The following is a 20,795-nucleotide window of genomic DNA, read 5'->3' as shown; positions in this document are numbered from 1 at the left end:
CTCCAATAATGTGATTTTTCTCAGGCCTTCTAGAATTCTGAGAGACGTGTGATTACATCTGGATGGAATATTCTTCCTCTTTGCAACCTGGAAGTTAGAGGGTACAAGAAAGTGTCCTGAAGGCAGAGAGAGCATGCTGCAGCAGCACCATCAGCCAAACTCCTGACAAGTCCCTGGCTCAGTGTGAGAAATAGCTGGGGATTAACAAGGCGAACACATTTCACTGAAGGGAAAGAGGGACAGCCTTCAGCAGTATGGTTGGCAAAAGCATGATACCCCAAACTGAACAACAGTGGCTTGAGAAGTATGTCTTCGGCCTCCGTATACCTCCTGAGACCTAAACTCTTCAGATATCTCTCTCAGAAATCGGTACACAGTCCTGTCTTCAGCAGGACCCTTTGTCCCCAGGTATATTACTTTTTTTCTGCCTGCACTGTGAACAAATATGGCCTTTGTGTCAAAAATCATCTACTTTCAAAGTAGGAAGAAAAATTCCAAATTTTTGGAATTGCCAGGTTTAATTTGAAGTGTGTGGAAGGGCTTGCGCAGCTGTAAAAATCTCCACCCCAATGTCATGTCAAAAAACTGGACAGGACTCTGCCATCATCTCAATTCACAGTGAGGGATGTTCATTCATCGGGAAATGATCATCAGCCCAAGCCACTTCCCAAGGAGTGATCCAGCAGACAACACTCCTGTAAAAATTTCCTAACGTATCCAATCTCCTGTACTTTAATTTCTTTGTTAAATCCTTTAGATTTGGCCACAAAACTGAGGTAATTTTGTCAAACTATGGAAAAGGTTTTGTTGTTATAATTAACTTTTACAACTAGTGTAAAGCAACTTGACACAAAATCCATTAAAGTAAGATTAATGAGGGATGGCAGCAAAGACTGAAAAAAGGGCAGGGTGAATGACTGGTTTTAACTGATCTGTCAGTGTAGCCCAGCAACATAAAATGCAGTAAGGCATCTGTAAGTGGAAGCAAAACCCCTCAGCACAGCCTGAGGTATTCACTATGATAACATCAGTTATGACAACCTCTTTCAGTAGTCATGTGAGCATAATATGGGATTCCAACTTAATTTAGCTTCAGTCAACATAAGTTATTAACAGGATTTGTACTCAACTGAAATAATGTACTAGTTTATTGATGGTGTGAAACTTAGTTCTGCTCATTTAAAAAAAAAAAGAGAGAGAAAGTATTTGATAGCACAGGTGTGATGACAATCATAATGTTGCTTGAGATAGAAAAGTCTTGCAACATTACCTTTTACACTGCTCTGTCAGAAAGTTGTTCTCAAACTCTGTTTAATTGGTATGTACTTTTATTCTGTACAAGCAAGCCCTCCTTTTTTTATTCACTGACAGCATTTCAGAAATATTTGATGTAATTACTGTGACTTTTAAGAATGAAAACCTTCTTGGAGTAACATTGTATCAGACCCAAAATTTCAGCATTTTTTTAAAAGTAGTGAGGGAGGAATTTGCAGCATACATGCTTGTGATACATAAACAGCAGGGAGAGGAATTAGCAGAAAGTTTAGCAAAAGTATTTTAAAAGTAATAAAAGAATAAAATGCTGTAAAAAATATAGGTCCTGTAATAAATGGGAAACCGTGGAATATTTTTTTAAAGAATGCTTTCTACCATCAGGTCTGACCAAAAAAAAAAAAAAAATTAAAGCTGGAATTATGTCAAATATGGAGCAGGGACAAGGATTGATATAAGTCCATGGAAGGGATGGGATACTTTAGACACCACTCTGAAACGTAAAAGCTAGGCATTGAAGCCTGAGATAAGTAATATAGAGTGCTCTAAAGATCAAGGGAAAAAAGAAGTACCACTTTGGCAATGCACCAAAATGGGAAGTTCAGGATCTATTGCACTGTCAAAACTTAAAGGCATCAAATAAGGAACCATTTGTCAAGCTTTTTTTTTTGTGTGTGTGTGATCTGTCCATCATATCTCATAACTGCAGTTCTGTGAATATGGTATCTGGGGCTGCTTTGTTTATTTTCTCTGTTATTTAGTCAAACATGTTACCTTTACAAGTGAAAAATAAGTACCCTTTTGTCTCTCATTTGTCCTTTTCTCTTCCTGTTCTCTCTTCTTACACCACGGTCATGAATAAGGCTCTACAGACTAAATAATGCTGGTGGTGACTTCTGCCTCATCCTTTTGTTTTGCAGGTGTTGCCTGGTGGAACCTGGGGAGGAACCCAGTGAAGTAGCTCAAGTGGGACTGGAACAACATCTATCCTGGAAACACTGGGTTTACAGAAGTAAATGAAGAAAAATCACTAAAAGCTTTTGTATCAATTAAAACCCTGAAAAGGATGAAAACTGATCCGCTGGGAAATTACATGCCATATTAAATATAGTTTTGTAACTAGGTATTTTCTCTTCTCTGTTGAAAGGTTACCGAAATATTAAGATTTCCTACAGTTACAGCACAAAAAGGTCTTCAAGATGTAAGATTTGATATGTCATAGTATTTCAGAAATAATGAAACTATAAAAGCTGCAAGGAATTAACAGATCTGAGTTTAACTACAACAGATGCTCTATCTGCATTTCTTGATCTTACACGCTTTTTGTGCCTACCTAATCACAAATATTACATTAGGCCCAGTCCTGCTCTAGTAAAGTCAACAGCCATAACTCTGCTAAATACAGAAGTCAGAATATATCCCTGAGAATAGATCTTAATATTAGCTTTGCCATTCTTTGCTAGTGTGACTTTTGAATTGTTCTCTGGAACTACCTGAATGTGTTATCAAAGTTTTAAATACGTTGATGTTTCCACTTTGTTGTAAAAACAGGCTTTCGATACAAGACAGTATTTAGCAATCTAGTACCAGCCATCAGTTTGATATCAGCCGTGACATTATTTAATTTTCAGAATCACAGAGGTTAAAGCTCACTGAACTATAAACAGTTGGAAACATGGAGTGTAATCCCAAGGCACAGCTCTGCACAAGCTGTAATTTAAATCATATTGCATGCTAAGCTGAAAAGGCAGTGCAGGTCCCAGAGGGCATGAATAAATCTGCAGTCACTGATTTGCCACACACATTTGTGTTGGGATTCTGTAACTGTGCAAATGTGATGTCTTCCTTTAGTGCAGAGGATCTGTCATCTACTGAGATTTGTAATTAAATAACCCAAAGAACAAAAGCAATTACTTAGCCTTGCAAGCATTCAGACTGGAATTTACACGATTTCATGAACAAAGAGAAGGGGAAGTCATGGAGACAGAGAGAAAGGGAGACTTGGAGTCTGCAAGTTAATTCAGCTGCGTCTAGTGCTAGCTGAGATTTTAATGTATAGACCAGGTATTCAAATACCTGGCTTACTTTGAACTAATAATTCCGTCATCGCAAACTCCACTCTGAAGTGGATGTTTCTCCATCTAAGGAGCCAATTATGTTTCCAGCTGGCTATGTGCCACATCAGGTGCCGGCTTTGAGCAATCAGTTGTGTTAATTGCAGGCAACACTGAATGCCTTTTGGGACAAGCAATTCACGGTTCAGGAATGTTAGTGTAAAGGGGGTTAGGTTCAGCCCCATTACCAAGAACAAATCACAAAGTTTGTATAGGTTGCAGACTAACAGTTGTAATTTTATGGAATGGGGGAAAGAGGTAGGAACAGGCTACGGGGCCGTATCCTCACATCATTAACTCTGCCGGGTGTGCTGGGCAGCTCGTTACTTGATGGAGTGGTGGCTACGTGGTGGTGGAGCCCTTCATATCTTCAGCTCAGGAGCTCTGTCCTCCCATTCACTTTGTTCTGTCAGGTGATCTGATCCAGGCCAACAGGGCCAAGACACTGGCTCAAGAGAAGACCGTATCAACTGCCCGTGAACACGGTCTCCTCCACATTTGTTGGCATCTTCCTTCTTTCTATTTTTCATACTGGGAAAATGATAATTTAAAAATTGCATAGGCATTGTTTGATGTAAGGGAAATATTATAAGGGCATAAATAACAGTGAATGCCATAAATGGATGATGAAGGGCACATTTATATTAAAAACAGCCACTGAAGAAATAAAGCATATTAATGAAATGAGCTGAGCACTGCAGCGAGTAGAAATCAGTAGATCTTTCTTGAGTGCATTGGGAATATTCTCATTTATTATCAGCTAAAAATCTGACCTGTGGTAATTTTTAGTATCCAGCTTTTGTTTCAGTATCTGAATAAGAAGTTTTAGCTAGTCTATCTATTTGCAAGGGTTGATTTCTGATACGTTTGCCCGTGAGTCTCAGCACCAGCACTATTTAAAAGAAGGAACCTGCCCAAATGTTGGAGGAGATGAATGGGAAACTTGGATCGAATCATTTGAGAGAAAGGGAGTTAGTGTGAGGCGGGGAGGAACTGGTACAAACCTCAAAGTCTGCAGGTGCTTAGAACAGCGTGGGGGCTCAGGAAGCATCTCTAATACCCTTTAGAGGCTCAGTCCCTGGTGTCCCACATGGCTGTACAAAGAAAACTTCTTAAAACAAAGCCATCTTATTTCTCCCTTTAACACAGACTAAAACACTGCCAAACACTTTTGCGTCTGAAGCTGTGAATTTCATTAAACTCAATGCAACTCGCTCAGCACTCTCTATTTTTGTGTGGTTGAAACCTCTAATTCTCCCCCCACCACCCTGCGGCCAGCGTGCTCTAGTCACATCACACTTAACCTTTGCCTTGGCTTCTCAAAAAAGAATTTGTTTCACTCTATTCATGGCTTCAACAGTTTGGCAAACTGCACTTGAGTGCCGCGCTGGGCCTTTATATTGAACACACTAATCTGATTGTTTTTCCACTCTACAAACTTTGGGTCAACAATCAAGCTGCTGCCAGAAACTAATTAATTTGCAAACAGGCCCCATTTTCACAGGGGGAGAGCTTTTGAAACCTATGTCAGCAGAGCTGGTCACACCATGGTGACATGCATTGTCATGGCATCCACTTTTCTGGGTAATTCTCCTCACTAATTTTTCACCACACACATGAACTCAAATTACCCAGTCAACAGTAAATCTCTATTGAATGCCCACCAAACTCTGAACGTGGTGGCCTGAGAAGAGGAAATTGGTATTGACAGGGTCAACACTCATTAAATTGATGGCTAGAGCAGAAGGGAAAAAAAACCAACACAAGAACGTAAAAAAAAAAATTCAGATGTATGTCATATCCCAATGAAGGGGGCTGTAACAGACCCGTTCCTGCTTTGTTTAAATCAATTAGTATTCTGCTGTGTGATTCCCTACAAGCAGATTTCTGCTTAACTTTTCTTGAAAAACTGGTTAGTTACTTTTGTGAGCAGGAAAGGAGGCACAATTCAATAGCTAAAAGTCACTGTTTTCCAAGCATTAGAGCTGTGATGAGCCCTCATAGAGATCTCGGAGATCATGGGAAACCTACTTGAATTTGCAAGGCTTATAACACATAGGCTTTGTCTTTGGCATCCTGCCACCTAATCTGAACTTTCCTTTTCCTTAAGCTGATTTGGATCTTTGTAAAAATAATAATTACAAAGAAACCCATGTTGTGTAATTTAAAGTGGGGCCTACACCAAAAGCAAGGCAAAGTGCAGTCTTAGAACCTGAACGTTACACCTGTCCTGAACAAATTACGGGGGTTTGCTTATTGAAATTCATCTCCAGGGCAAGAGGAGAGGCTTCCTAGGAACTGATGCATGTGGGTAACATGTTTATATATATATATAAATATGTATAGATAGATATGGTCTTTTTAATCTTATATTAACTGAAAGTATTATGCAAAGCTTTCTAGTAGAGATTGTTGCCACATCTACCACTACTTGAGTTATATACTGAGTTTGTCACCTTCTTTATGTGAACAGACCATCATTTTACAAAGCTGCCCATTGCCAACTCTACAAGTTATCCATTGAAATAAATACATACAAATAAACAATCCTTCTCAGTTATAAAAAAAAAAGCTTTCTAGAGAACACAGAATATCACTGGGACTACTGATAAACAGACAATTGCTGGTGTTTATTAGTCAGTCTGAGTGGGGTACAGAGCTGGAGACATCCAGGATCAAGAGTGTTACTCCTGGAGCATATTCATGCAGCTGGGTTTTTACACAGCTCCTACCGCTGGAGGTGGCAGATGAGACTCAGGTTTGTTTATCTAAAGCTATGTCTATAAAAAGCAACTTACCTGGCTCATCAAATTTGACTCTGAAGACCCAAGTGTGATCACCCGACTTGCCCTGCACAGACAGGTGCAGTGATTTATCCACATCTAGCATCTAGCCAGAGCTTGTTCTGGCTCTTTCATCCAATTTCCTCCCCAGAGAAGTCAGAGCATAGGCATTGGGAAGGGCTACACTCTCAGGTCTCACCCCGACATGAGGCTCACCAGGATTTACTGGGTTGTTGACCTGATATCATATTCACTACCAAAATAAACCCCCTAAAATTTAGCAATTCTAAGGCACATCACCAATAGAACAATTCAGTGTACACACGTGAGTGTAGATCCCCAAGCTGGCAATCACTTCCAAGTCTCTGTTTAGAGAGAGACTATGCACTGATCTGTTTTGGACTGAGGTCATAGCCCACAGTGCTTGCTTTGAGACCTATGAACATCTTTCCTAAAAATGGACTATGTGCAGCAAACTTCTCTGGTCTCCAGTGGAAACAGTGCACAAAGCACTCTGAGGTCCCCCATTATTTTTGATCTTATACGCTCTATAAAGAAAGTCACGGTATGAATTGCAGCAAATCATGGCTTCTAATCTACACTCCCAGCTATTATTTTTTGGTGTGGATAATAAGGCTGACCAAGCTGAAACCCATAAATGAGCCCACAGTTAACCATGCAATATACACATATCCTAAGTCAGGTGTTCCTGGACTAATTTGTACCCTAACTTCCCCAAGCTTATTGTGGCTATAGCTCAGACCAATATGTTTACTGAAGCGAGTCTTTCTGCCTCAGGTCATATTCTCTAGATTGTCAGGAAGTCCTCAAAATGCACGGTCAAACCAGGGGAATGTCCTCTTCTGCTTCATCTTTTCTACCTGTTTTTTCCACTCCAGCCTCAAAACTTATCCTTTGGCTACTTTTACCAATTTTTCATACCTAAACACAACAAAAATCTCATGCACAGCCCTGAAATTTAATGAAGAAAATGACCTAATCCTAGACTATGGGGCAGCGGGGTGGGGAGTGGGGGGTGGTGGAGAGGGAAGAGAGAGATCTGTTTCATAGAAGAATTGAAAATAATTTCATTTAGGCCACTTGATGGGAGATTATAATTTTTCTGGTTGTCGTCACCCACCATCTTCATGATCTTCCTCACATCCAGAGGAACTGTAAAGCACGCTCTGTAATTGCTGCTTGGTCTTTGATTTCTGAATCAAATACTTCTCTTACTTTGCCTAAAGATACCTGGAGCAGCTATCAGACAAGATGAGTCAACTGGTTCAAATACATGAGTATCTCCTGATCAAGTATTCAGCTGGACCTATGGCTTCCTGAGTTGTAACCATTTCAGGTTAGTGGTAGTATAAATGTCAAGTGATAATATTAAGAAAGAAGTGATTATTTTACGATTTCAGAAATTCTACATTTCTTCCAAGAGAAAAAGAACGGGTTGTAATAAAAATGTATAGAGAAAAGACTTGTTAAATTGAAATGAGAAAAACAATTTAAAATTCATATTCAATCTCTCAAATTTGGATCTACAGACTTAAGGGAGGAAAAAAAAACCTGTAAATTGAGTTTGTATGCCATTCTGTTCACATTATTATGCCACCGTCTCCATAGTTTCTGAGTACTTCCTAGCACTGTGTTAGGTGACATTAGCATTTGTCACACATGGAATTTATCACTGTGAAATTATTTATTACTATTCTTAGCAATGAAGATAATGGGAATGGGGGTGGGAGGGTGTATTGAGTGAGAAATGAGACTTGCATATATGGACATGTTTTGTTCCTGCAAGGGTTGGAGTTGTTCGTGCCTGTATAAGCAGTGGTGGGAAAGTGCAGGACTTGGTCCACACTACAGCTTGCATGATAGGAGATATCAGCTGACTAATTTGGTTCAAATATAGAAATGCATATTTTAAATGCAAGAGGTCCTTACGGGGAAAAAAGAACACCAAAAGAACAACAACAACAACAAAAACAGACACAAAAAATCCCTCACTGTTTTCACTGGTAAGATTGTTTAAATATGCCCCTGTAAATTTATAGGAATGCAGACCTGGAAGAGACATCTTAGTCTAGTCACCGCAGTCCCTTGCAATGTCAGGCAAGCGTGCTATATGACGACACATAAAATGCTATCTATATTCCTCTTAAAACCAGCTAGGCTGCCTCACTGTCTGCTTCTATTGGGCAGCTTTTTCTAATTTCATTCCCCCCATGGTTTAAGACTTCTAATTTGAAGACTAAATACATTCAGATGTAGTTCATACCCCCTTTTTTTTTTTATGTCCTTTATTTAAATACCTCTTTTCTTGCTGGAGAGTTACTGTATTTGTAACATCCATCACCTCCTTTCTGCAAGAATATCTTGGATGTACTTTACGAAATAAACCCCAGGTACCAGGATAGTTGGGTCCTATCTATGCTGGCAGGTCAGCTGTTTTCCACACCTGCTTACCCTTGGTGGCATGTATTTTAGTGCCTTCTGTATATCTGGATTGGGAATGGGTAGGAGGCAAGCTGGAAAGTGGGAAATTAGGAAGGCATTTAGGGACAAAGGAGTGGCACAGCAGAGAGGGGTGTCAGTGGGTATGTATAGGTGGGGAAAATGTTTGGTGTGGGTGACCAAAGACAAATTATAGATTTAAGGATGCAGCATATGAACACATCAGCAAGAGTCTCAGAAAGAGTAGTTGCAAGAGAACAAATATTAATTTCTAAATATCTTGACACATTCAATACATTTTTATTAGAGAGGTAAAAATCCTATAAACTAGCTGCAATCTTGTCTTTCCCTTGCAGTAATGTGCAATATGTATATATTCAAAATTATGTGTGTATGTTGCCAGTGCTGGGACGTCCTACAAACTGCCATAAGCGGAAACAACATAAAGTGATGGCTAAAGTTCTGTATGAATGCCAAGAGAGTATCAACTCCATGTTTCCTGCCTTGGAGCCTGTGAAATTTAAGAGGGCATTTTCTTTTTTATTGAACAGTCGCTCAGCTTCTATAATTCTCAGCTGTTTATGTAACCGTAAAGTAAAGATTACCAAGGACAATAACCCCAGGGGACTAAGCACAGCTACTACCCCACTTTAAAAATTAAGCCATGGAAAGTATGCTAAAATAATATCATAGAGCTCGTTTAAACCCATAAAAAGCAAGGAAATTCCAAGCCAAGGCTGGAAATCCAGACTGACAGTCTCTCTTAACCCCAACTCTAGTAAAGAGAGTGAGCGAGGCCAGTATTCGCTCACTTTTCTGGGGTGCAAACCAGATTCATAAAACTATCTTAATGCAGCTTTTGTGATTTCATTTCCTTTCAAATCTTCTGCAGCCCAACTCTGTTTTGCTTTTAATATAAATGTTTATCGTTATTCATTTTACAAAATGTTAACAATTTAAGGCCAGATCCCCTGTGCTCAAGTCAGGGAAGATGAGAGCAGCTCCAAGCTTTCCTTCCACTCCCCTAATCTTCAGCTTGAAAACTGCCTTCAGTACATCGCTTTTGCATTTGCTTTGGTACACTGCACTGCCATTTCTGCCTTCTTGCCTCCAGCCATGCCCTCAGCCCTTGCACGAACGCTGCGGTGGATGGTGTACAGCAAACGCTGCGTGTAGTTCAGCAGGGAGCTACCAGGGTAAGCTGCTCTGACCTGCTCAGGCCTCCTACTCATCTTTTTTTATTGCTGGAGCAGTTCATAGAAGCAGGACTTGATCTACGCTTTCTTGAAATAACACTGGCTTCTTGTGGCTCTGAACTATAAGAGGCGATGGCATATTTAAAGGAAAACATGGGGTTTGCCTGTAGGCAAGACTCTGTAAGATATACGTATAACATCAAAGCCATTGCTTCTTATAGTAAAGCTGGACAGGAGATGTTTTTTCAATTTCAGGATTTTTTTTTTTCTGAGAATTCGAAACTATTCTTGACCCTCACTGGGACCAACTAAGACTGTCAAAGCTTTTTTTGAAGAGAAACTCCATGTACTTACCAGAGAAGCCAATAACATCCAGGGTGAGCACGTACATGGCTTATAACGAAGTACGTGATTCAGTCTGGGGCACTGAAATGTGGCTTTTTGTATCCAAGATGACTTCCCTGAGCACCAACTTATTTTACTGTGTTTTTGCAAATGCCTCCATGTCATATCTGGCCAACTCTGTATCAATAATTAAATATACACTGCTACAGTGACTGATGTATGGTTCCCTACCTTCTAGATGAATGCCCCAACTCCATGGCTATAGAAACAGTCTCCTTTGCTTTATTTGGCTTGGTGATTGTTTAATTATTTCTACAAAATGAAATGTCTTTAGAAGCCTGTGAGTATTTAATATTTTTAAAAGACTTAAAAAGTCTTTAAGAGCTGCTGGTCAGCACCTTCCCTTGGGCTGGGCACAGTTCAAAGCCCTCTTCCCAGCAACATTTAACTTCTTAGAGAAGGTGGAGCATCTCCAAAAAGTAACTGTGTGATCTCTGGAGGAACTCTGTGTTCATGCTTAAATCCAAAAACTTAATCACTCTGTGCAATGTTGTCCTACTTTTATGCCAGTTAAGGATGATATTTACATTCTGGGAAAAGTTTGCAAGCTCTTCATGTGCTACTGTCTTCTCCTCTCCATTTTTGGTACCAAACTGTTGTGTTTTCTGCACCCTGTCAGTTCTGACCTTAGCCTTAATATGGCAGAAGCAGTTTCAAGTTCCTGCTCTGAATGAAGTAAACGTTAGAAAGGACTTACAACTAAATGTCTCACCACCTAGTTATTAAATAAACTCCATGCGGATGAGGATTTCTCCTTGTAAGTTTGATTAGAACTGGTGTTCTTATCCAGCTTTCAGCATATGTCCATTAGAATAGTGGTTTTAACCTGAGGCTAAGCACACTGTAGAAAACAACTAGAAAAGCAAACCCATCACTCTGTAGCAATCCATGTCTTTACTAAAAAAGGTATAAAGGTCTGTAAACATAAGGTTCAAAACTAGTTTATTCAGAACTTTAAGAAAGCAGATTACACCTCATCCTTCAATAAGAGCTTGTTTCATTAAAAGTATATACACTTTAAATATGTGCAAACACAAAGCTGCTATTATAATTATATTTAAAAGAGACAAATGACAAAAGAAAAAAAAAAAAAGGACTGGCATGCCTGCAGAGTTTCAAACCCAAACAACTATCATTTTTGGATTTCCCTGTTAGATGCTGAAATTAGGAGTACTGTGTGGAAAGGCTGCCAGGATCTTATCACTGGGAAATTAACAGTAAAGTCTTAGAGCCTTTAAAAGGAATGTTGTAGTGTAGATTTTAAGCCAACTTTTGCATATTAGGAAGGTAAAATTATTGAGCTGCAACGGAGAGATAGACTTCAAAAATGTACTTAAGGATCATTCTCTATTAAATTATAGACAGTTATGGGAATCATTTCTAAAGGCCTTAGTTTGATTCTTACCTTTTTTTTAAAGTAGCTTGAAACTTTCCATAGAGGAATATAGTGTAAGAACTACACTTAAGAGTTGAAAATCATCTTCACCCTGTGCTATGATAAATACTTCCTTCCTACTTTTATGCTCATTCTAGACAATACTTAAATTCTAGAGAGCTTGAGGTTCATCAGCTCTTTATGTGCAACTGTCTTCTCCTCCCTGTCTTGAGCACAAAGCAGTTGTGGTTTCTGCACCCTGTCAGATGTAACCTTAGTGCTAATTTGGGAAAAGCAGTTCTCACATTTAGTGCTGAAAGACTGATAACCGAATCCACAAAGGAATGACACATTTTCAGCGATGAAGTACAGGGGCTGTGGACAATGGTTGTGCTTTCCCACTGCATAAATCCTCCTGACTCAGCTGTCATTGTGCAAATCTTCTGCACAAAAGCAGATTTTGCTTGCATGATTGGACTTCATGTCATCATGACTACCATAACAAAAGCTGGTGTTGTGTTATCTTTAACATATTATTACTCTTCCAGGTACCAAGATAGATGGATATGTCTATAACCCTTGTACTCTACTGTCCCCAGAAGTCCAGAAATCTTGTCTATTATTATAACAAAATAACCCAATGAACAATATTTCTGGGTTACTGGGCAAGCACAGACTGTGGAACTGGAATGTGATAGACCTGAATCTGTTCTCATAGTAGTCCACATGAATTATGACAAAACTAAATTTAACAGGACAAAAATCAGATTCATACAACTTATCATATTAAAATACAAATTCATACAACTTGTCATATACACATTTACCTGATACATATACCCAATGCATATGTCATATATAGAATTGTTTATCCAACCTGCAATAGCACTTTGTGGTTTTAATTATGAGTCAGGGACCGGTTTTGTTACAGATTGTATATACAGCTAATATGATAACCAGTATGATACTAGAAATTCCCTACTGTAGCTAATAAGAGGCGGTGTTGTTAAAACATAGGCTGCTCTTACACATTAAAAATTTGTGTGAACAGTTTGCACTAAATTGCAAAACCACGTAAGAAAACCTGGACCTCAACACAGACATTAATAATGTGGCTAGAAGTGAAAAAACATCTAAGAACAAAATACTTTGTGAATTCAAAAACAGGAGTGCAGATGCAAGCAGCATGTACAGCAAAAGTGGCTATTTAACTCTTCAAAAATTAAAATATATATTAACTCAGAGTAACTACAGTTAGTATTAGTGGCTCACTTAAATCTCGTCAGCCTTTTCAGATGATGAATTCTCATTTCCAAAATGCTCATATCCTTGTATAGCTAAAGCCAAGTGTAATTCCATTTAAGCTATTGGAATTTTGACTTCAGTAGAACTTGGATAGAGTACTCAGATGCATTTTTAAGTATTTTGGTGCATGAAGCCAAAACCAAATGTTTCTCTGAAACTATCCCTCTCTCCCCATACACACACACAAACAACTACAGGCCTGATTAGTAATATCCATACAATAATGCAAGCTATTCTGCCTTGTTAAACTACTGAATATTTTGAAATCCAGTAATTTGGAATGCCTAGGACCCCTTTCACTTTTTCCAAACTATTGACAACTCTGGCCTGCTCAGGAAGCTCTGCTGATCCATTTTCTGCTGGACTTTGGTGGCCAGTTTCTGATTCCTTCAGTCTAGTCAAAAATTGAAGCTTGTACAAGGCACAACCCTGCCCAAGGCTCCGTAGCTACTTTGTGTTGATGTGTGGCTGATGTCTTCACAAGCCTCGAGCTCCTGTCCAACTTGCACCCTACAGCAATCTGCTCCTGTGGCATGACTGCGTTAGCCATAGTGTCTGTATATGTTTTAAATTTAATCACACTCCACAAATCTCAATGTAATTAAAACAAAAATGCTTCTTTATAAATCACTTTTGATTAGTTTAACTGGCTTAAGACAAAATTCTGCTCCAAATAAAAGTGGGATGTATATGTCACAGATGTTGCTGGAATGGCGCTGTGTGCTAGTCTTTAATGGCTAGATCAATGTAAACGGATAAATGTATATTTTACATACCATTTAGCCACCGGGAGTCATGCTGCTCTGTTCTGATTGGATGATGATGCCCCAGAGTTCGGAAAATGGCAAAGTCCCTGCCCATGAAATCTGCTGCTGTGCCAGAGTACAGTTCTCCATCTGTGGGAGGACATAATTGTAAGCAACATTTCTCAATTTTCCAGTCATGGTAAATCAGAGAAAGCTGTCAGTCCTATGTTTATATTGCACTAATAGGGATAATGAGAAAATTACAAAGCAATAAGCCATTTGCAATGTATTGCCATTGAAAAGATATTATTAGACCCACTTTCTCACCGTAGAGCTTAACTGTAATCTCTCTCAAATGAGCTGTATCTCCTGACTGCCAGTGCAGCCACTTTTCACAAAATATGTTTGGATTCTTAGGCTGGAACAGTGACAGGCTGTACACCTGACCCTGGCAGGCAGTAGTATGCAGCCCCCCCAAAACCTACCTCACTGTGAAGTTACCTTGTTTTGAACAGGAGTTTGGACTGGAGACCTCCAGAGGTTCCTCCCAACCTACTGGGTTTTTGTGACTCTGTGTTGGGAATTGGAGAGTCCAGCTCATTCACTCTTGATTCAGAAAGTCCTCAGATCCCTTCAATTTTTCATATAGAAACTGTCTTTTCGTGGGTTTTTGTTTGTTTGGGTTTTCTTTTTTCTTTTTCTTTTTTTTTTTTTTTCTCTTATTTTTTTTTTTTTTCTGAGCAAGCAGATCCTCAGAAAACAGTATCTTCTACAGGAAAGACAGAACATGCCTTTCTCCTCCAGCCACCTTTGTAACTGTTATACTGGCAAAGGGCAACAGCTAAGGGAGAGAATAAATGAGATCATTCCCTGCTACCTTGACACCATGCATATCACAGTGAACAAGTGAATTAAAAATTGACCTGCGTACTTCAGCCCATAAATGGCACATACATAGCCTAGCTGGAGGTGAAACTTCTAATATTAGAGTCCCAGTGTGCCCCTCCTCAGGCAGCTAGAATTATCATAGACGAGGCAGAGAGAGACCCTCTAAATTCAAAGGACCAGGTCAAGTTAAATACCTGCCAACTGGTAGAGAGAATAATAAGTACATAGTAATCAGACACAGAAAACAACCAGGGATCAAAGCACAACTGACATTAATGTACAGCTTGTCCATGAAATGACTCTGAATTCAAAATGCTAAAAATGCATTTTTTTTAGGAGTGTGCCCTTTTATACCTGAATGTGAAATGAGATACCATACCCTATATTTTTAATATGGAATTAAAATATATTGTTCCTTCCAACTGCTATTTTCAAGCTTCCCATCTTAAATGGGTCTCCTGTGAAAAAGACAAGTTTGAGGATAAAATAACTCTTTCTTTAAGCTAAGGTATTAAATTTTTCATGGTCATGATAAACTCTACCATATCCTCATTTTAAAACACCCTCTACGAACAAGTTTATCATTTTCATGGCAATTCTAGGTATTTCCATGGTGGGACAACCAGATCCAAGCATGCCTATTGGATGTCACTGCCATCTTTTCCCCAGAACACTGACACCATGAAATTATCAATTGAACCTACAGTGGCTCTGTACCATATGGTACTCATGAAAGTCAGGAAGGGTGAAAACATGATAGCGGAAAGGCGTGGAATTGAATGAATTCGCAGCAGAGATTAGAAGCAAATAGACCAGTCGTGCCCAGCAGGAGGTGTAATCAGAAGTGAAACAGAACAGCATATCATTAATTACCAATTTATCATTCCTCTATGTCATTTTCAACTTTTTTTTAAAGGGGAGACAATCACTTAATTATAGTGATTATTATGTACAGGGTATGCAGCTGAGATTTTAAAGAACATAAAACCTTTTTGCTTGTGAAAAGGGCTTTGATGCTATGCTTAACCTTTCTTTAACCTTATCTTCATTTTCTTGTCTTTCAGTCCCCAGTGAGTTCAGATAAATCAATATAAATCAAAGGGGGAAAGCAAAAACCAACAAGCCCTATTTTGCTTCCTAGTTACCAACAGATCTAAAGGTCAATCAAGGAAGAAAAAAAATCTGTATTTAATACTAGATTTTTAAATTAAAATAAATATAGCTCAAAAACTCATTAAAATTATATGTTTTCAATATTTAGCATTCCAAGGGGTTTTGGCACCTCCGTTTCTAACTCAACATATAAAAACCACTGAAAGTAACATATCCTCCAGGTTTGACTCATTTCAACCCAAGAATTGTTCATGCTACTAGGCTCTTGTGGCTGGTGCTTTTTCATCAGTGATGATAGAGCAAAAGTTTTGCCAATAATGGGCTTCAGCATGTTCCAAAGAGGGAAGGGTCTGTAGGAAACTCGCTGACCTTTCTTTGCTTTCTACTACAGCCGCTCCAGGTTTCAGTGTACTTAGACCAGTGCCTGCAGCTTGAACTGATTTGCTGTAGTCATGCAAAAAGGGGATTTTTGACTTCTCCCAGATAGAAATACCAAGGAATACCATTTATTTTTATAAAGCTTTAGGTAATTTTTGCTAAATTGAGGGTGAGCCTCAAGTCATGTCGTAGATGTGCACATCCTTTGAATTAGTGCTATTCAAAAGCTGTATGAGGATTTTGCCTCCTGTCTAGATAGAAGTACATTCATCTTTGTTTCCGTATGCAGACCTTCTTTTGGACTGAAATTTACTCATTGCTGGTCTAGAAAATTATTCTTTTATGTCATAGATAGGCTTCACTGTGCCATTTCCATCGTCAGTAGTTTTAAAAGCAGTTTCCATTAAATTTAAGAAGAAAATGGAAGTGTACGGTTTGAGAACTGACAAACTTTTCTCAAGGGGAAAGAATGAAGAAAAAAAGTTGTCAGTCTGTATTTCCAGCCCAGCAGCATAAAGCAATGACTGTCCAGAACAAGCTGACGGCCCTCAGTTGTTTGCGTAGAAAAAAGCTCTGTGTTTTGGACACAAACCACTTTATCCTAAAGCAGTAGCATGTTGACATATGAATGCAAACAGAAATACATATATTGACTTTACTAAATAAAGAGGCAACAATTAAAGCCCATAGTAATCCTTTTTTGGGGGAGGAACCATTTTCCCACATACTGCACCTAAGCAGCACGGAACTGTGAACACCTCCCCAAGTTCATTAGGTGCAAAGATGTTAAAAACTAAGCAGTATACATTTATTTGATGAATTGTTTATTCAGCTTTTAAAGAAGATTGCATTCTTAAAAAAAAAAAAATAATACTTTTGGAGAGTACAGAAGTGTAAACTTCCTTTTTGAAAGAAATAAGAAAGATGAATGGATGGGGAATAGAGGCAAAAACAAGCCTTGAATGTCCTGATTGCTCTCACTGGTAAAAGGGATCCTAAATGAAATCTGCTACCCTCGGTTAGTAGGTTTATTCACTCAAATTAAGATTTTCAGACATACATAGTAGTGGCTTGACTTCATTCCTTTCAAAGTGAACACTTAAAACTTCCCAGAAAGTAGAATAACTCCAAAATCCTGAACCTCATACGTATTTAGTAGCTAATTTCTAATAAATAGGATAGTAAAGTTCTTCCTTGGTAAGAAGCCACTGTATTTCAGATCACATTGATATATATTTGGGAGTATTAAGGCACCTAAATTGATTTTGGAAAAAAAAAATAATTGTAAATTAAAAGAAATATAAATTAGTGAGACACGGGAACATAAATAGCTTTGAGGATTCTGGATCATCAGAGCTTCTGAAAATCCCAAAGGGTCATTTCCTAAAGAGCAACTGACTGATAATGGGACAATGCTCTGAGGTTTTCTTCAACTATCCCAATACAATTGCTTTAGACTAATACATTCAGTGATATTTTCTCCTGTGATTACATTCTTTGAAAACCGTGCTGCCTCTCATTTTCCTCCTGCCCTGGAATACACACTAGTGGTGCCCAGGGACTGCTAAGTCTCTACATTTTCATGCATTAGCCTGCTCAAATGGAGATTGTTTAGTTAGCAGCACATAGATGAGAATGGCTAAGTAATGTCTTACATTACTAGGGACTGGTTATATCATGTTCCCAGCTGGCGTTTACTTTAGGGTAGAGTAGCAATAACTATCTTTAATGAACAACTCTTAAAAAAATAATGAAAAAAGTTTGCAGGTGTATGGAACAAGGAATGTATACTGGAAAAATATTGGAACAATTTAATAATGATGAACTGTTTGGTTTGGGTTTGTTTTGTTTTGTTTTTTCTTCAAATATTATTGATTTATTTTTTTTTTTTAGGAGAGAGGGGATACTGAAGATCTTTTTTACGCTTGTAAGAGTTTATTTCAGCTGAAACATAAAATAGGAATCCTGAGCACTAATGGCTGTTAAAGATCTTAAGTTACTTTTTGCAAATTAACCTTGGTGTTTTGCCCAAATTCCAGCTTGGGTAATTACATTTCACTTACCTAAGATTTACCTTCTAGTTATGGAGTCAAGAACTTCTTCTACACTTTGCAAAATCTCTGTTTAGTGTTTCTGATGAAGAACAGAGGCTATTTTTCCCTCCTGTATTTAACCATATAAATTACTTTACTTCTCGGCCTTCTTTTATCTTCCTGATAGTTACATTGTGTTACTAATTATAACATTGCATTTTAATGAGTGCCAGGTAATTGTTTTACACAGTTGACCTCTTGAACCTAAGATAAACCACAGTTGCTTGTGAGGACAAATACTTCTGGCCCAGGAGGGGCCGGGAGTAGCTGAGCTGTCATTCAGCTCAGGAGAAGGGAAAAAGCAGTCCGCCTTTGGTGTGAAGCATTTGCGGTCAAGAGGCTCCACTGGCCTCCACGGCTCTCTTCACCGCTTCACTCCGGTGCTACCTACTGCAGAGAGCAGTTGGACCAAACCTCTCCGTGCAGTCACTGCTTGGCCACTTCATTCCCTGTTCCTCACCTGTTTTGGGGGGAGGAAATTATTTTGCCTTGGGTCATCATTTTACCATAAAATTTATGCTTTTTGGGGCAAAGATAAGTCATTGTGAACCAGTAGTGAATCCGATGTACACTTTCTGAAATATCAGGGGAATCTCTGCAGCAAAGGATTGAAGTAAACACGTTGTTATAATCAGTTACACAATATGACTGTGAGGCAGCTATGAGGAAGCAAAGAAAGGGTATTCATGTTCAGGATGCAGGAACGTTAATTTTAGCTTCACCCTGAGTTTTGCATAAGTCACTGAAGTAGAAATTAGTCACTGGCTTTGAATGTTGAATTTGCGCCATTTTCTATAGAGCTAATACACCCATGGCTCTAATGGAAGCCTGATTCAAAACAAAATATCATACTCGGTCTACCGTTTATTAGGAGGAAAAATACATGGAGTGAAAACTATAGTGATAGGAAGTGGGCTCAAGAAAGCAAAGATGATTTAAAGACATGAAATCTAAGCCAAGGGAAATAAGATAATCATATTTGTGCCGGACTAAGTGAAAAAAAAAAAAAAAGGAATGTGAAAAGCTAGACGCTGTTGACTTTGTGCAGTTGCATACCGGGTATACCATGTAATACTGGCTTGTCATCATTCTCTTTCTTTACTGTATATTAAAGTAAATAATAAAGCTATTCCCTTGAGAGTAGCTCTGCCACAAATTCAAGTCGCTCCAGGCACTAATTTATACACTGGCCTTTTACACACACATTTTTTTCTTTTCTGTTTGTACAGGGTACAAGTTGGAGCAAGACATGGACGTCTTTCTTGTTTTTCCTGTTAAAAAGTACGTGTCCCGAGGGTGGCTCATCACCTGTGATCATTAGGGGCTGCATCAGGAAATGAGGCACACTTAGGACTAAATTTTTGTTGCTGTCTATTTTGAATAGCTTAATTTGTAAATGTAATTTTAATATAATAAGGGTAGATGGTAGGCAAGGCCCTAGACTAGCAATATGGACAAAGTCCTGGAGAAACTAATGTTATCTGGTTATGTGTCATTTCCCAAAGCCTTCTGAGATAAGTGAATTTGCAATTTTCTGAAACTATTGTTGCCCCATTGGATTTGAAGTTGTAATCAATTGCCAGAAAGTTACACGTTAAGGATTAAGTGGCTACACCTGGGCAGAGTCGTTACGGAAAGAACAATCTATTTGTTTCACTCTTAATTTCTTCTCACAAAACATCTTTATGCCTTCTTTGTAAAGGAGAAGGAATAACAATGAACACAATTAAGTCAATTAGATAAGTTAAATCAATTAGATAAATTCAATCAATTGGATTAGTTCAATTAGATTAACACAGTCCAGATGCTCTACACTTACCTATTCCATGAAACGAAGTATTACTAATTCAGAAATACCTAATTTATAGAAATCCCGGTGTTCTGGCCAGGAGTTTAATTGTATTCACTGTCAGATAAATCTCTTCGGCTGAAATATCATCTTGAGGCCTAGACCTGTGGCTGCTTGCATATCTCCAGCTCACATGGAGATACAGTTGGGTGATAGACCTTCCTTAGCAGCAAAACTGATGTAAGAAATTACTTATTCCTGCTCTTGCTTTGCTCTCAGCTGTGCTGGTGCCACCATCAGTATGGCCAGTCTGTGAACCGGGCAATTAAAATACCTCCAGAGTCATCTAGCTCTGAGGAGGAGAAACACTTTGAAGAAACAAGGTCTTACAGAGGTACAAAGCAGCTCTTGTGATGCCTGAATCTTATTTTATACACACCATGTTTCTCAAGACACCTGGGTCAACTACATTAAAAATGAAACTAGAAGGACTTTTGCCTGGAAATAAAACGCAGAAAACAAAGCCCTATCATAGGTGCTGCAAGGAGAAAAAAAGCAGAAAACTGGTAGTTATTTACAGGGAATGCACATCTCATTGAACTTGTATCGTGGCACCTACCTACTAAAAGAGAAGCTGTCAGCAGTTTAGGATCATAAGGGCTTTTCCCTCGGCCATTTTCAAAATGTGAATCTTCCATTCTAAAAATGTTGTCCTGTGGGGTGGAAAAAAAGAAAGAAAAAGCAATATTATCTCATGAAAGAACACTAAAAATAGGTTGAACTAAACAGAGAGCAGTATATAGGATTCATACTGTTTTTTGTGGCTTCAGGAAAGTCAAATTACACCTTCTAATCAGTATTGTGCTGAAGGCTAGTCA

The 20,795-nt window shown here is 38.6% G+C and overlaps 1 protein-coding gene across 2 annotated transcripts in view; it reads right to left on the bottom strand.

The window, feature by feature from the left end:
* The window catches only part of SEMA3A (semaphorin 3A), a 251,245-nt gene that overhangs the window by 47,301 nt on the left and 183,149 nt on the right, over nucleotides 1-20,795 (bottom strand). For both annotated transcript variants that reach the window (XM_075024731.1, XM_075024732.1), the window contains 2 exons: nucleotides 20,537-20,630; nucleotides 13,687-13,806 (listed from right to left, as the gene is read on the bottom strand). In XM_075024731.1, coding sequence (XP_074880832.1) covers nucleotides 13,687-13,806; nucleotides 20,537-20,630 — 214 coding nt within the window. The remainder of the gene's footprint in view (nucleotides 1-13,686; nucleotides 13,807-20,536; nucleotides 20,631-20,795) is intronic.

The sequence above is a fragment of the Buteo buteo genome, chromosome 4 (assembly GCF_964188355.1).
Source record: "Buteo buteo chromosome 4, bButBut1.hap1.1, whole genome shotgun sequence".
Lineage (NCBI taxonomy): Eukaryota > Metazoa > Chordata > Aves > Accipitriformes > Accipitridae > Buteo > Buteo buteo.
The sequence above is the reverse complement of the archived record's forward strand: the minus strand, read 5'-3'. Positions and strand labels throughout refer to the sequence as shown.